We start from the raw sequence: 14,516 nt of genomic DNA, 5'->3' as shown, positions 1-14,516 counted from the left end.
TGTTGGGCGCTGTGTGGGTGTGTGTGTTTGTTTGTTTGACAATTTATGAAATCACTACTACTTTGTTATTAACCAGTTCTTTAGCAACCTCTTGTGGAATGTTATGGAATTGCAAAACCAGAACACAAAAGGTAAAAATATATGCGGCTCAAAACCCTTATATACTTATTTATTTTGTATTTTTATTTATTTGTTTGCGTATTTATTTAGATATGTATTTGTTTATTTATTTATTATTTTACAATAATAATAATTATTAAGATAATAACATTATTTTACAGTAATGTTATTATCTTAATAATAATAATAATAATAATAATAATACATTTAATTTCTAAGCGCCTTTCAAAACTCTCAAGGACACTATATAGTCACGTGATAAAAACTTTTTGTGCGGGTGAGCAGCTGCAGCCATTCGCGCCAGTGTTCACTCTACCCGGAAGTAACACAGCAGCAAAGTTTTAAAGGACAACCGACATCATTTTTTTGTTTCTTAACTGACATCAGGAAAACGTTTTATAGCATCTAAAATACACAAAACACGCAGTATGATATTTTTAGTCAAATGCAAAACACCAATAAAAATGACTTAAAGTGTCCAAAACCTGCAAAAAAATTGAACTGCGAATTGGGCATTTTCAGAAAGTCCCGCCCCCAGTTCGTGACGTCATGCCAAGACGTCTTGCATTGCTGGAGAATCCAAACAATGGCTTCAGATTCGGAGAATATGCTTTCTACACATCCAGTTATGAATATGATTGAAATAGTTCTGAAGAGGAAAGCATACATTTTTTCGATTAAATAATTCATTCCGTGCCATTTTGAGGCAGCATTGGGGGGAACTGTCTCACACAAAAAAAGAGGCACAAAATTGCTACTTCCTGTGGCCACCTCCGTTTCCACAGGCTTATAAATTCCTGATATGGAGCTTGCACGGCCTCTTCTGGCGGCCTTTGGGTGCAACACGGTTTTCAGACCAAACATATACAGCAAAATACATTGACGCGATGGAAGGACTGCTACAATGTGTCTTTTTTTCGGTTAGGGGCATTCCTTTAGTGACTTCACTTGTCACCAACTCAAAAACAAGACTTCCTGAATATTCAGAGCGAGTCTTAAAACGTAAAATATAGCTCTATGCGTTGGAATCTTATTAAAATACGCTCAGTAGAAGTCATTTGAAGCCATTTTGCAAATTATGGACACAACTTGTCCGGAGACGTCGGTTATCCTTTAAATGCATTATGATAGTTTGGATGGGTACCCCACCAACCCCTTAAAAAACAGAATTAGCTCATGTCAACAACTGAATGAATACACCTTAGTTGTATGTAGGTTGCTATGTTGGGATTAAAAATAAAAATATCATCACAAAAATAAACCCTGAAGTAAAGTACAGATACCCATGGGAATTGAGTACAGCTTTAAATAAATTGTACTTTTTAATTTCTCCTTTTCACCTCGGTTTACGAACCCCTTGGCTTACGAACTTTTCGTTTTACAAACGTTACATTGATGAAAATTTTACCTTGGCATACGAAGTTTTTTCGTACACGGAGCTGCCTCAATGAGTGATGTGTCGTTCGTTCGCGAACGAGCCCGTTCTTCTAACAACAAAATGGCAGCTGACTGTTTTTGTCCTCTATTCCCCGCCCCCAGTCTTCGGTTAAAGCCACGTGATTGGTCAAGAACGCAGCAGTGAGGGGGTGTGGTTTAAACCTTAAAGAGACAGGCAGACAACAGTGAGAAAGTTTCAACTTTGATTGTTCAAAGGCAGAGTGTAGACTGGAAGGTTAAAATATCCCATCAATCAGGCTCCACAAACAACCCGCACAAGCCATCTGTACACTTGATGCAAAACGCTATCAACCCAGCTAAACAGAACACAATTGATGAGGAACAAGGTAGAATTATCTCAGAGAAAGCACCTACAAGGGATCATTCCTCAAGATGGTGAAAGAAGAAGGTTACGTTCCTCATCAAGTGTTTAATGCTGCGGAAAACGGACACTCCATTCCATCAAGCCAACGACCATCACAAAGGTAAATAAAACAACTTTATTATACTGTACAGTTTTTTTCTTTAATTATAATACAATAGCACATTTATTATACTTAAAATAAGGTATATTTTGTCTAGTTTTAAGGCTTAGAAAATTAGAAAATGATGTTTTATGGCGACCTGGGAACGGATTATTCTCATTTTAATGGTTTCCTATGGGAAATAAATTTTTGGGATACACACTTTTCGCCTTACACACTGTATGGGAACCAATTAAGTTTGTAAGCCAATGTATCACTGTATTGGGAAACAGATCTCGATTCTAGCATTGCTCACTGTCCACTGTTTATAGTCATCCCCAAAGCAAATAACATTGTCGTTGCCATTAAGATGTCCAACTTAATATACGCTGTGTATCCTCTATAAATGTCGGATGAGGTCCAGATGCGAACATGGCGTCTCCCCCTTCTTCTTCTTCTTCTTCTTCTTCCAAATTCCCGTTGGTGAGATGTGAGAGGAAGATGGCAAAGTGAGGAGGAGGAGGATGGAGGAAGTGGACTGAATGTAAAATGCAGTGAGGTGACAGTGAGATTGGGGGCGTGCGGGTTGAGGCGGTCGGGAGGGGGTGCACGGGTGGGGTGGGGGGCATTCGTCTATGCAGGCGATGGCGGATGCTTTGGACGAGTGTTTTATCAGCCGTCTCCATGGCAACCGGGCAGCGGCTCTTTGGAATCGAACATGCAAATGTGAAGTGGCGAAGCGCTCGGTTGCCGGCTCCCACGCTCGGGGGGACATTTTGGAGGGAGCGGTGGGGGGCGGGGGGGTGGCCTTTGCGGGGGGTGGGGGCGCTAATGTGACGATGATGATGATGATGATGATGAGATGCCGCGAGCCAGGAAAGAGATTTTGACAAAGAGAAAAGATGATGTCATGGCTTCGCCGCATCCAACTGAAAGTAGGGCAGTCGAAGAGGGGGAAAGAGAGGAGGGGCTGACCTACATGCAGCTGTGCAACTTTAAGCGAGGGAGGGGCGGGCGATGCGGGAGGGAAGGCGAGGTGGATGGAGGAATGACACCCTCATCGGAGATTCAGAAGAAGGAGGGTGGAGGAAGAGGAGTAACGGGAAGGTAGAGAAAGAGAAGATGGAAGTAAGGAAGTAAGTAGGACGATTTAGAAGGAAGCCAGCAGGGAGGAAGTGAGGTGACAACTCAACCTGTCTCGTTTGATAACAACAGTTTTGCAGGAAAATATCTGATTTAAACAACTAAACAAATTTGCCCCAGGAACGCCCCCCCCTGCTAGCTTAATGCTAACACGTACTGGAAAAAGCAATTGATGAGGCTAACAGATAGCACCAATTGGTTATGGTGTTGGTTTAAAGGACAACCGACACCATTTTTTTGTTTCCTAACTAATGTCAGAAAAACGTTTTATAGCATCTAAAAGACCCAAAACACGCAGGCTGATATTTTTAGTTAAATGCAAAACACCAATAAAAATGAGTTAAAGTGTCCCAAAACTACTTCAAAATGACCTCGGAGATGGCGAGTTCTTTGTTATATTATAAATCAATATGTATGTATTGTATTTTGTACAGCCGCCCCCATGTCAAGCTCAGATAACTCCAGACCCATATAACTTAGAAATTCATTCATTCACTGCAATCCCGCCGCCCCCTTGTTCGTGACGTCACGCCAGGACGTCTTGCCTTGCTCGAGAATCAAAACAATGGCTTCAGATTTGGAAAAGATGCTTTTTTGTTACTCATCCAGTTATGAATATGATTCAAATAGTTCTGAAGAGGAAAGCATAAATGTTTGCAATCGATTAAAGAAGTCCTCCCGTATCAATTCGGGCCGTCTGGACTCCAATGTAGCATCCCAGAAAATGCATAAGATGGCGCCCAAGCTCTGTTGGAAATGGGCTGATTTGTCTGCTGGGAATTTGTGTCAACTAGTATCAAATAGTAGTCTTGGTGCAACACACGACGATTCACCATCGCGTGAGTTGTGTGTTTTCCTTCTAAGTTTGCCATCAACACGGATCAACACGAACTTTTCAGATCAAACAATGTACCCGAAATGCATTGTGTGTCGCTTTCTCGGTCAGGGGCGTTTCTGACGTGATGTCACGTCAGGAATTGTCATCAACTCGAAAACAAGACTTCCTGAATATTCAGTGCGAGTCTTAAAATGTAAAATATAGCTATATGCCGTGGAATCTTTGTAAAATATGCTCAGTATAAGTCATTTGAAGTGATTTTACAAATTATGGACGCATTTTCTGGGACGCTACATTGGGGTCCAGACGCCTCAAAATGAGGCGGAAGGACTTCTTTAATCGATTGCAAACATTTATGCTTTCTTCTTCAGAACTATTTCAATCATATTCATAACTGGATGAGTAACAAGAAAGCATCTTCTCCGTCTCTGAAGCCATTGTTTTGTTTCAAATGCAAGGCAAGACGTCCTGGCGTGACATCACGAACAAGGAGGCGGGACCTTCTGAAACTCACCATCTCCGAGGTCATTTTGAAGTAGTTTTGGGACACTTTAAGTCATTTTTATTGGTGTTTTGCATTTTGACAAAAAATATCAGCCTGCGTGTTTTGGGTATTTTAGATGCTACAAAACGTTTTTCTGATGTTAGTTAGGAAACAAACAAATGGTGTCGATTGTCCTTTAAACTTTGCGTAATATCACCTTGACGTCCAACAATATTATTTTCAAGATCAGGATGCTACGACATGCTACGACACAACTGCATTATGATCACCTGTAGGGCTTATTTAAAAAAAAAAAGTTGGTTCTTTGAATATTGATGTTTGCATCCCAGATGAAAAGTTTGCTTCTTCCTTCTTCTTTCTTGCTCTCTTTCCTTCCACTTTTTTCTTCTTCCTCTCCTTCTCCCTCTGGATGGTGTTTGTGTCGCCCTGCAGTAAGTACCGGCCCACGTCGGAGGCTCACAATGATAATTTCTCGCTGTCCACCATCGCTGAGGGCTCCCACCCAAACGTAAGGAAACTGTGCGACACCCCTCCTAACGCCCCCCATGCCCGTGCATTGGCTTACTATGATAACATTATCTGTCAGGTAACGTGCCCCCGCCGCTCTCTTCTTCCCTTTTTCTGCATCTGACTCCTCCCCTTTGCTTACCCCTTCCCGACGCATGGGCATGAGTACCCCCGAGTAGAGAGACTCGGGCTGAGGCCAGCGGGGAATGCGGGAGAAGGTGGTGATGGATGGCGAGGAGGGGGAGGGGCGGGGCCTACGGGACCAAGTTTGCCCTGGGAGTACGGCGCCTGACTGTTGAATGAAGAAATCGGAAAGGTTTCTTCAGCCATCATCTGTACTTCTTTGAAGGTGTTGGACATTTCGCTCCTCATCCGAAGAGCTTCGTCAGTGAACTAAAGTAGTGCTTATAATTCGGGCCAGAGTAGTTAGTTGAGCAATCAACTAATTGTAATGTATATTTATAATAATAATAACAACAATACATTTCATTTAGAAGCGCCTTTAGAAACTCTCTAGGTCACTTTACAGTCACAGGATAAGTTTTTCTGTGGGTGAGCAGCGGCAGCCACACACGCCAGCGTTCACTCAACCTGGAATAACTGAAAAAATAGATAGCTAGACAGCTAATAGAGAGCTAGCTAGCTAGCTAGATAGATTGCTAATATATTTGTTACATATTGACGTGCATTTCTATGCTTCATAAAACATTTATGTCTGAATTTTGGGAAGCTCAGAACGGATTTAGATTTTAACATGGAAAACGCGTCTTGACTTACACACTTTTGTAGTTAAAAATTTCTTCAGAACTAATTAATTTCATAAGTTGTCCAACACCTTTAAAGAAGTACAGATGACGGCTGAAGAAACCTTTTCATTGATGGACCACTTCTGAGAGCCTACATAGACTGTTCATAATAATAATAATAATAATAATAATAATAATAATAATAATAATAATAATAATAATAATGCATTTAATTTCTAAGCACCTTTCAAAACTCTGAAGGTCACTTTACAGTCACAGGGTAAGTTTTTCTGCGGGTGAGCAGCGGTACCTACATGCGCCAGTGTTCACTCAATCCGGAAGTAACCCAAATAGATAGAAAGCTAGCTATCTAGCTAATAGCTAGCTAGCTAGATAGCCAGCCAGCCAGATAGCCAGATAGCTATATAGCTATATAGCTATTAGATAACCATCTAAATAGCTAATAATAAATAAATAAATACATAAACAACCATTTTTATAAATAAATAGATGATGGATAAATAAATAAATGCATTTTATATACATATTTCACAAAGGTGAGAACACCTCACCCATTTTTGTGAATATTGTCTTACGTCTTTTATTAAAACGAAATAAACAACACAAATAGTCACTGCGCAGTGTGAACAATGTAAACCAGTTGGGTTGTATTGGATTTACCTTTATTAGTCTAGCAGTGGAGACATTTACATTGCACAGCAGCAGTTAAAATAAACATTTCTCCCAATATGTCTGTCAGCAAGCCATTTTGAATTTTTTTCACATTGTGACATCACAGTGTGGGCAATTTACATAATTCAGCACCCATAACAGGCTTCTTTGCTATTAACATGATCATTCTTCCGAGACAAAAGTTTGAGAAAGAAAGACTCAATTTGGCCTCAAACCACTGTCAGGTTAGCGCTAAAAGGTAAGCTACAGTGTTCTCATGGATTAGCATCTGACAGTGTTACTAGCATGCTACTAGTCTGAAAGTAATGTTTGGCCATGAAATTCATCACACATAAGTTAATTGACAAATGTAATTTGTTAATTTGGTGGTGACATTTCAAAAATATCAGCCCTCCCGTCCCAAAAATCGATCACGACTATCTTTAAAATAGTTAGCATAGCATCACAAACAATCATATCACAGTCAATGTGCTCCCATTCGAAATAGAGGACTCCGGTTCTTTGTACTGATGGTTAATTCTTTCATATGATTTCACACACTGTAGAACTACAAACAAGTATAAAAATATCGCTATTATTTACACATAAACATTTGGACTTTACATCAACGTATTCAATAAAATCGTACAAACCACTTTGCCCGCTTTCCGCCCAAAATGGAAGTTTTGATCTTCGTCGTTTTTATCTTTTCCTTACTAAACAGTACAGCGATAAAGCATGTCCATTCTCGCTGTATTCTCAGTGAAAATGCGCGGAAAGTAAAACCTGTACCGCAAGTGACAACAACCCAACGTAATGTCAAGAAAAATAAAACACTGCCATCTGCTGGTCAACTATGGGATACCAGTTATAGACAAACGTATCAACAGCATTTACAGTCAAGCCCCGCCTTCTCCCCCCACCCCCCACTCCTCACTGCCGCATCCAATTTTCTCTCCATCTTTCCTGCGGTCTCTGTTTGCCTTTCTGCTCGGTAAGTCAAAGCTCGACATGCGCCACCTGGTGGCCATGCTCGGCGCAATGGCGCTCTGCTACGTTAACAAACTTGTCTTGTTTATCCTGATAGTGGGGTGTCACAAATGGGTATGAATCTAGTATCCAGTATGAATCTATCAGGATAAACATCTGAGATGCAAGCCCACTCTGAGATTCCACTAACACTAGCATGGTTAGACGTTAGCATAACATTAGCTTAGCATGATGTAACCGCAGGATGGCGGCAAAAAGTCATGCTAATATGTTCTTGTGTTATGTTTGGAATGTTTTTACGCCATTCAGTGAGTTTACTAGTTGGCCGCTTGGGTTAGCTTAGCGTTCCGCTACAATTATTCTGTGTGGGTGGGGGCGGGGGTATTTTTTGTCTGCATTTTGGTCAAAGTGGTACCACCTCTAACAGCTCATCACTACTTTTGCGCTGTGCTAACTTTTCAAAGCAAACTCAACAAAGAACATTTTCCTAACTTTGCTTCCACGCGTGAAAACCGCAATTGCAGGGTTAGATGCTACATTAGCATTAGCTTCACGTAATTGGATCATTATGTCAAAAAAAAAGTCACGCTAGCATGATCACATGTTCTCTTTGCAATGGTCACAGGGTGTGTTGGGTGGGTACATTTGTTTCCTGCTTACACTCCAAGCAAATAACATTTTCACAACTCCCACACAAAAAAAACATCATATCGCCCTTAAAATATTTTTACCTCACAACACTTCCAAAAAAATTAACATAAGCGTCAAATAAAAACTACACTTACTCCCTCAACCGCGAAAAATAATATTGATTGAACGTCATTGCTTACAAACATGTTCATTTTCCATTTCAAATAGATTTCGCTCAGGTCTTTTTCATTGAAAAATGAAAATAGAGCCCAGCTAGTGATGCTATAGCTAATTCACCTGATCAGACGGACATTACTTTTGTGTAATTAGTAAAAAAAATAAAATAATGTATTGATGATGATAGCATCGGAAGCTAAAAAGCCATCTGTGTATACAATAAATATAATCACAACTAAAACGCAAGTGAGACATAAAAACTAATCAATTAACATTAGCTAACATTAACCTAATTAGCATACCATTAGCACCTCTTTCTTCACTTCCTATCTGCCTCATTCTTCTGGCTCTAAGCGCCGAATCTTTTGTCTCCTGCGCCGTTGTCATGACAACAATGCCGTTCCGCCTTTGAGGAGTGTAACCTTTGAACCCCACTCCCACCCCCTCAGAAAACCATGAGCAGATACACGTGGGAGTGTAAGACCAAAGAGGAGTCCGACTGCGAGGTAAGACCATAAACCCCTCCGTAAACCCCTCCGTAACCTCCCCACGTCCCACCACGCTGTCAGTAAGCCCTTCCCAGCCACACCTTTCTAAACAGACCTGTCAATCAATCAATCAATCAATCAATCAATCAATCAATCAATCAATCACCTCAACTGTCCCTGCACCAGTACATGTACCTGAAATACCTTCATACACTATCATTGACCAAATATGGAAAGAAGGAAATGATCACGAACCAAGCAAAGGAAGAGAAAAGTAATTAAAAGTAAGTTATCTGAAAGGGGAAAAAAAGTGAGCGTGAAATGAGAAAGAAGCGAGATGGAAGATCTGGGAATGGACATGAAATGTACATGAGCAAAGGAGTAAATAAAAAGTAAGCGCGGTCTAAAAATAACCCGCACATGTAATGTCGCCGACTGGCCATCGCGGCAACTTAATTCAGCAGCAGCCATCTTGTGTTGCCACTTCTATGTGTACCTTACACAATTCTAGATTGTTTTTGTTGTGATATTTTCATCATATAGTCAGAAAATACAATTAAAATGAACTAAATCGAACAATCATAATGATTTCCATGTTTTTGGTGAAAAACAAAACGAACTAGTCTAATAAACAATGGCAACGCAAGATGGCTGCCCTCCGACTTCACCCACAAGAAGCCCATTGTGAGTCCAGGTTATTCTTAGTCGTCCGTAGAAATGAGCAAGAAATAAAAAAGGTACTTGAGTAAAGTTGGCAAGGGAGAAAGACATAAGCAGAAGGTAAAATGAAAATAAATGTGACGAAAACAAGACGTAGATAACCAGGAAGTGATTAGGAAATGTGAGGTAAGCAGGATGTGAGTAGAGAAAATGGAGGATATCAGAAGAAAGTGAGCATAAAGTGCAAACCAAGCTGGATTTTAGCAAGAATTTAGCTGGAAACTACGGAAATGCACAGGAACTTCAAAAAAAGTAAGCAGGACTATGCCAATCAATCATTTTTGTTTAATATATTAGTCGGCATCCAATCGAGCATAAATTGAACATGAAACTTGGGAGTGGGGGTGGTGGGGAGTCGTTGGTCTACCCAGATTGTCCGTGTACCGTCATCATCACCATCAAAACGTTTTTTTTATCTCTGTTCCCCACCTCCCCTTGCAAAAAAACAAAAAACAAAACGCTCCAAACCCCTCGTGATTCTGTGCCTTCCACCCTTACCACCAAACCCAGCGACCCGCAACCGCCACTACCACCACCCACATGCACCGCCACCAAAACCCAACAAGTCAAAACAAACACCCCCCAAAACGTTTTCCAGTTTCACGCCGACGGGAGGAAAGAAGGCCCGTACCCAGTAACCATGGAAGTCACGTACCCGCACGTCCTGCCCGAAGTTACGATCTAGCTGGTAAATCCACTTTTTGTCACATGACACAAACGTACTACTCACATGAACAATTTTTCTTCTCTTCAGTGTATGTAATCTGAGTGTGTGGGTGTGTGTGTGTGTGTGTGTGTGTGTGTGCGCGTGTGTGTGTGTGTGTGCGTGCGTGCGTGTGTGTGTGTGTGTGTGTGTGTGTGTGTGTGTGTGTGTGTGTGTGTGTGTGTGTGTGTGTGTGTCTTTGTGTGTGTAAAACAAGTTGTACATGCATTTTTGGGAAAAACGACATATGTCCTGAAAACGCATGAAAACAGGTATGCGTGTGTGTGTTTGTATGGCTAGTCTTGTGAGGCCGGTCCTCACAGGTTTTTCATTCTAAAGGCTTCTAGAGCAGTGATCCTCAACATTTTTTGCACCACGGACTGGTTTAATGTCAGACAATATTTTCACGGACCGGCGGATGAATACTACAAAATAAAATGATACGACAGGCACGTATCATGTATCACGTGACCTAGACAAGCATTTTGACATGGTTCAAGAGTAAGTCATCGACGGATGTAATCTGGTAATTTTTCATTTTTCAAAATAAAACGTAGTTCGGACTCAGATGATAAATAAAACTGAAATTATGTAAATTATTTAGTCTTTATGCGCGGCCCGGTACCAAATGACCCGTAGGTTGGGGACCTCTGATCTAGAGGGTCTATATACTGTATGCATCTGTTAAAGTTTCAGAGGTCCTCACAAATTCACCCCAAATTATTTTTTGGTGTGTATTTTTATTTCACTTGGACACAAACACTTTTTACTCACTGTGTATGTTTATGTGTGTGTGTGTGTGTGTGTGTGTGTGCATGGTTATTGAGAGGAAAATAGTTCATGCCACAAAAAGTAAAACGATATTTTATGCAAATTCACAACAGGGGTGAGGACTTTGAATGTACCCATTCAGAAACCTCACTCTTGCTGTTATTTCAGTTTAAAGTCCACTTTTTATTTCTTTGTTTTTAAAGAAGTTGAAGTAGGAAATGGGGTGACATTTAGTCTTCAAATGTAACACTAGTTCTTCTCAAAACTTATCAGCAACGGTGGTTCTCACTCCTTATCTGGAGTTATCCGGACCTCGCAAAACCATTGAAACAGGAATGTGTGTGTGTGTTTGTGCGTCTAAAAAAGTTGTACATGCATTTCTGGGGAAAAAAATGACATCTGTCCTGAAAACGTATGAAAACAGGTAATGTGTGTGTTTGCATGTGTGCGTGTGTGTGTTTGTACGTGTAAAAAAGTTGTCCATGCAGTTTTGGGAAAAGACGACATCTGTCCTGAAAACGCATGAACACAGGTGTGTGTGGGTGTGCGTGTGTGTCTGTGTGTGTGTGTGTGCGTATGCGAGAGAGATGATGCCGCTCACAAAAGTGAATAAAAAAAACCTGTCTTTCAAATATTTTAATGGTGGTACCCAAAGAAGACCCCCATAGCCAATATAAGTGTTCACTTGGGGGGGGGGGGGGGTAAACAGTGTTAGGGATGAAAGTGGAGCGCGGGGTTGTGCATGAGTCAATATTTAAAAAATGGGAAATATTCTTCGGGTTGGGGGGGGGGGGGGTGGCAAACCTGTTGCATGTGGATGTGCATGTGCTTCCTGGTTTGTCAGAATGGGCTGAGGGAGGTTGATGGGTGGGGTAAGGTGAGTTGGGATGTGATTTATACAGTTCACCTTTTCCATCACTGGAACACCAGATACTGTATCTACATGTACAAGACACAGTGCGTTAACATGCATCCCAGCCAGATGCGCGACGTGTCATTGCGCAACTTACCTAATGACGAGACGTGTCACATGACGTTACAAATCTTACACAACAATACTGTCATTCAAAATCGTTACAGATGTTACACACCGCTGACTTGTTACATACCACTTTCTGGTTACATGTGTTACATGTATGACATGACTTTACACGCATGCCACTGATTTCACATGATGTTACGCAATATCACACTTGTAACATACCGGTATGGGTTCCACAGACAATTACTCAGTGACGTTTGGCAGCATGATGGCGTTACAAGCATTACATGACACGCTTTTTATGACTGATACTCGTTACACATGTATGCGACTTGTATAAAATGATATCATACACATTTCATGACCTTCATGTGTTGCAGGTTACATTATTATGGGTAACATGACAACAGGATTCATGCATTACATGATGCTATACATGTTACATGACTTGTTACGGGCTCATAACAGAATCATAACAATTAAATATGTTACATTGTATATTACAATTTAGGTATTGAGCATAAATAATATAATGTAACAATTCTGTTATAATGTAACAATTCTGTTGTAACAAGAACATGACAACGTTACAGACATTCCATAGTGTTACACATTGTATAGGAATGTACAGGTGCGACCTCCCAATCAAAAACACATGTAGAGGATCATGACAATTAAATGTATTACATTGGAAATTACAGTTTAGGTATTTAACGCAAATAATATGTAACAATTATGCTACAAGTCTTGTCGTAACAAGACCATGACAATGTTACAGACATTCCATAGTGTTACACATTGTATAGGGAGTGTTCAGGTGCAACCTCCCAATACAAAAATGGAGAGGATCATGACAATTAAATGTGTTACATTGGATATTACAGTATTGGTATTGAACCCAAATAATATCATGTAAGAATTCTGTTACAAGTCCTGTTGTTACAAGAACATGACAGCGTTACAAACATAGTGTTACATATTGAAGGACCTACAGGTGAGATTTCATGTTATGACGTAACGTACCAGATCTTTCATGTCATATCATCATCATACATTTCATTTATAAGCGCCTTTCAAAACTCTCAAGGTCACTTTACAGTCAGAGGATATGCTTTTTTTCTGTGGGTGAGCAGCGGCAGCCACACATATGACATTACAAGATTTAGGACGTTACATGTGTTTCATAGCGTCTACGTTACAAGGCATAATTAGTAACATGATATTGCATGATTGATTTGTTACGATCTCGGTATTGGTTCTCAGGTACTAATTCTACTTTCCACCACCTTCCCCACTTCATCCTTCTCCTCCAACATATCAGGATGATCCTAATTCCCAGAATAAACTGGAGGAGCCGGTGAAGGCCCCGCCCAAGGAAGACGACGCCCTGAACATCCACAACGCGCTGACGCCCAAACATGACAACCATAAGTTGCTGGGCGACGACGATTCGGAGGTCAATTCCCTGCAGAACAACATGATGTGAAAAAAAAGACCTTTTTTTCACCAACACACTGGCCGATGATATCCATCGATTCACTCGCGCCCGTCACGTCGCTCCCTTTACGGGTTCCTCGAGCAGCCGCGCCAACACTGCCGTCCGAACTCGATTTTCTTCCTGTTGCCCCTCCGTCATCATTTCACTATCTTGTTGCTGTCACTTAACTGACCCCTGACCTCTTTCACTACACACACACAAACACATACACACTTCCCCTGCCTGCATCGTTGTATTTTGTAAAAAAAAAAAAAGATTCCAGAATTCCAGCGTGTGTAAACGTGCTCAAAAGAGAAAAAAACAAAAGAGCTACTGAAAGGTTTTGATGTTTGTTGACTAATCCAGTGAGTGTTTCTAAATATTGCAAAGAAATCAGATCGATGGATCGACTTCAAAACACGACGTGTCTTGTTTTTTTTTCTTTCATGTGATTTCTAATCCTTTGATGTACTTTGACTGTTTTTATTTTCTACTCTTTTAAACCAATGAGAACAACAAACAAGATTCCGACACTTGTTGAATTAAATAAAACCTTTTTAACATGACGGTTGTTGTCTTATGGTTTATTCACATCTACACATGTGAGCCCTTTCATAATTGTCTTGTTCATCATACGGAAGAAGATTTGGTCCACGGAAGAAATAAAATAAAATAAGGTTGACAAAATTCTGACTTTATTCTCAGAATTCTGACTTTCAAGTGAGAATTCTGACTTTATTCTCAGAATTCGGGCTTTAAAGTCAGAATTTTCACTTTATAGTCAGAATTCTGAGAATAAAGTCAGAATTCTCACTTTATAGTCAGAATTCTCAATTTAAAGTCAGAATTCTCACTTTATAGTCAGAATTCTCACTTTTAAGTCAGAATTTTGAGAATAAAGCCAGACTTTAAAGTGAGAATTCTGAGAATAAAGTCAGAATTCTCACTTTAAAGTCAGAATTCTGAGATTAAAGTGAGAATTCTCACTTTGTAGTCAGAATTCTCACTTTAAAGTAGGAATTCTCATTTTTAAGTCAGAATTTTGAGAATAAAGCCAGACTTTAAAGTAGAATTCTGAGAATAAAGTCAGAATTTTCACTTTAAAGTCAGAATTTTCACTTTATAGTCAGAATTCTGAGAATAAAG

General features: G+C 40.3%; 1 protein-coding gene across 6 annotated transcripts in view; it reads left to right on the top strand.

Moving 5' to 3' along the window:
* Nucleotides 1-13,936, top strand: part of LOC148896910 (chondroitin sulfate proteoglycan 5-like) — a 22,416-nt gene extending 8,480 nt beyond the window's left edge. The window contains exons 4-7 of one of the 6 annotated variants that reach the window (XM_088998926.1): nt 4,940-5,015; nt 8,679-8,735; nt 10,036-10,125; nt 13,215-13,354. In XM_088998926.1, coding sequence (XP_088855052.1) covers nt 4,940-5,015; nt 8,679-8,735; nt 10,036-10,122 — 220 coding nt within the window. In that variant the 3' untranslated portion in view covers nt 10,123-10,125; nt 13,215-13,354. Of the gene's footprint in view, nt 1-4,939; nt 5,094-8,678; nt 8,736-10,035; nt 10,126-13,214 lie in introns of all 6 variants that reach the window. The other 5 variants (XM_088998924.1, XM_088998923.1, XM_088998921.1 and 2 more) reach the window with 5 other exon arrangements.
* Nucleotides 13,937-14,516: the final 580 nt, after the last annotated feature.

Source organism: Hippocampus bargibanti, linkage group LG06, assembly GCF_051943395.1.
Source record: "Hippocampus bargibanti isolate YZ-2025 linkage group LG06, ASM5194339v1, whole genome shotgun sequence".
Classification (NCBI taxonomy): domain Eukaryota; kingdom Metazoa; phylum Chordata; class Actinopteri; order Syngnathiformes; family Syngnathidae; genus Hippocampus; species Hippocampus bargibanti.
Note: the sequence above shows the minus strand (reverse complement) of the source record. Positions and strands in the feature narration are given on the sequence as shown.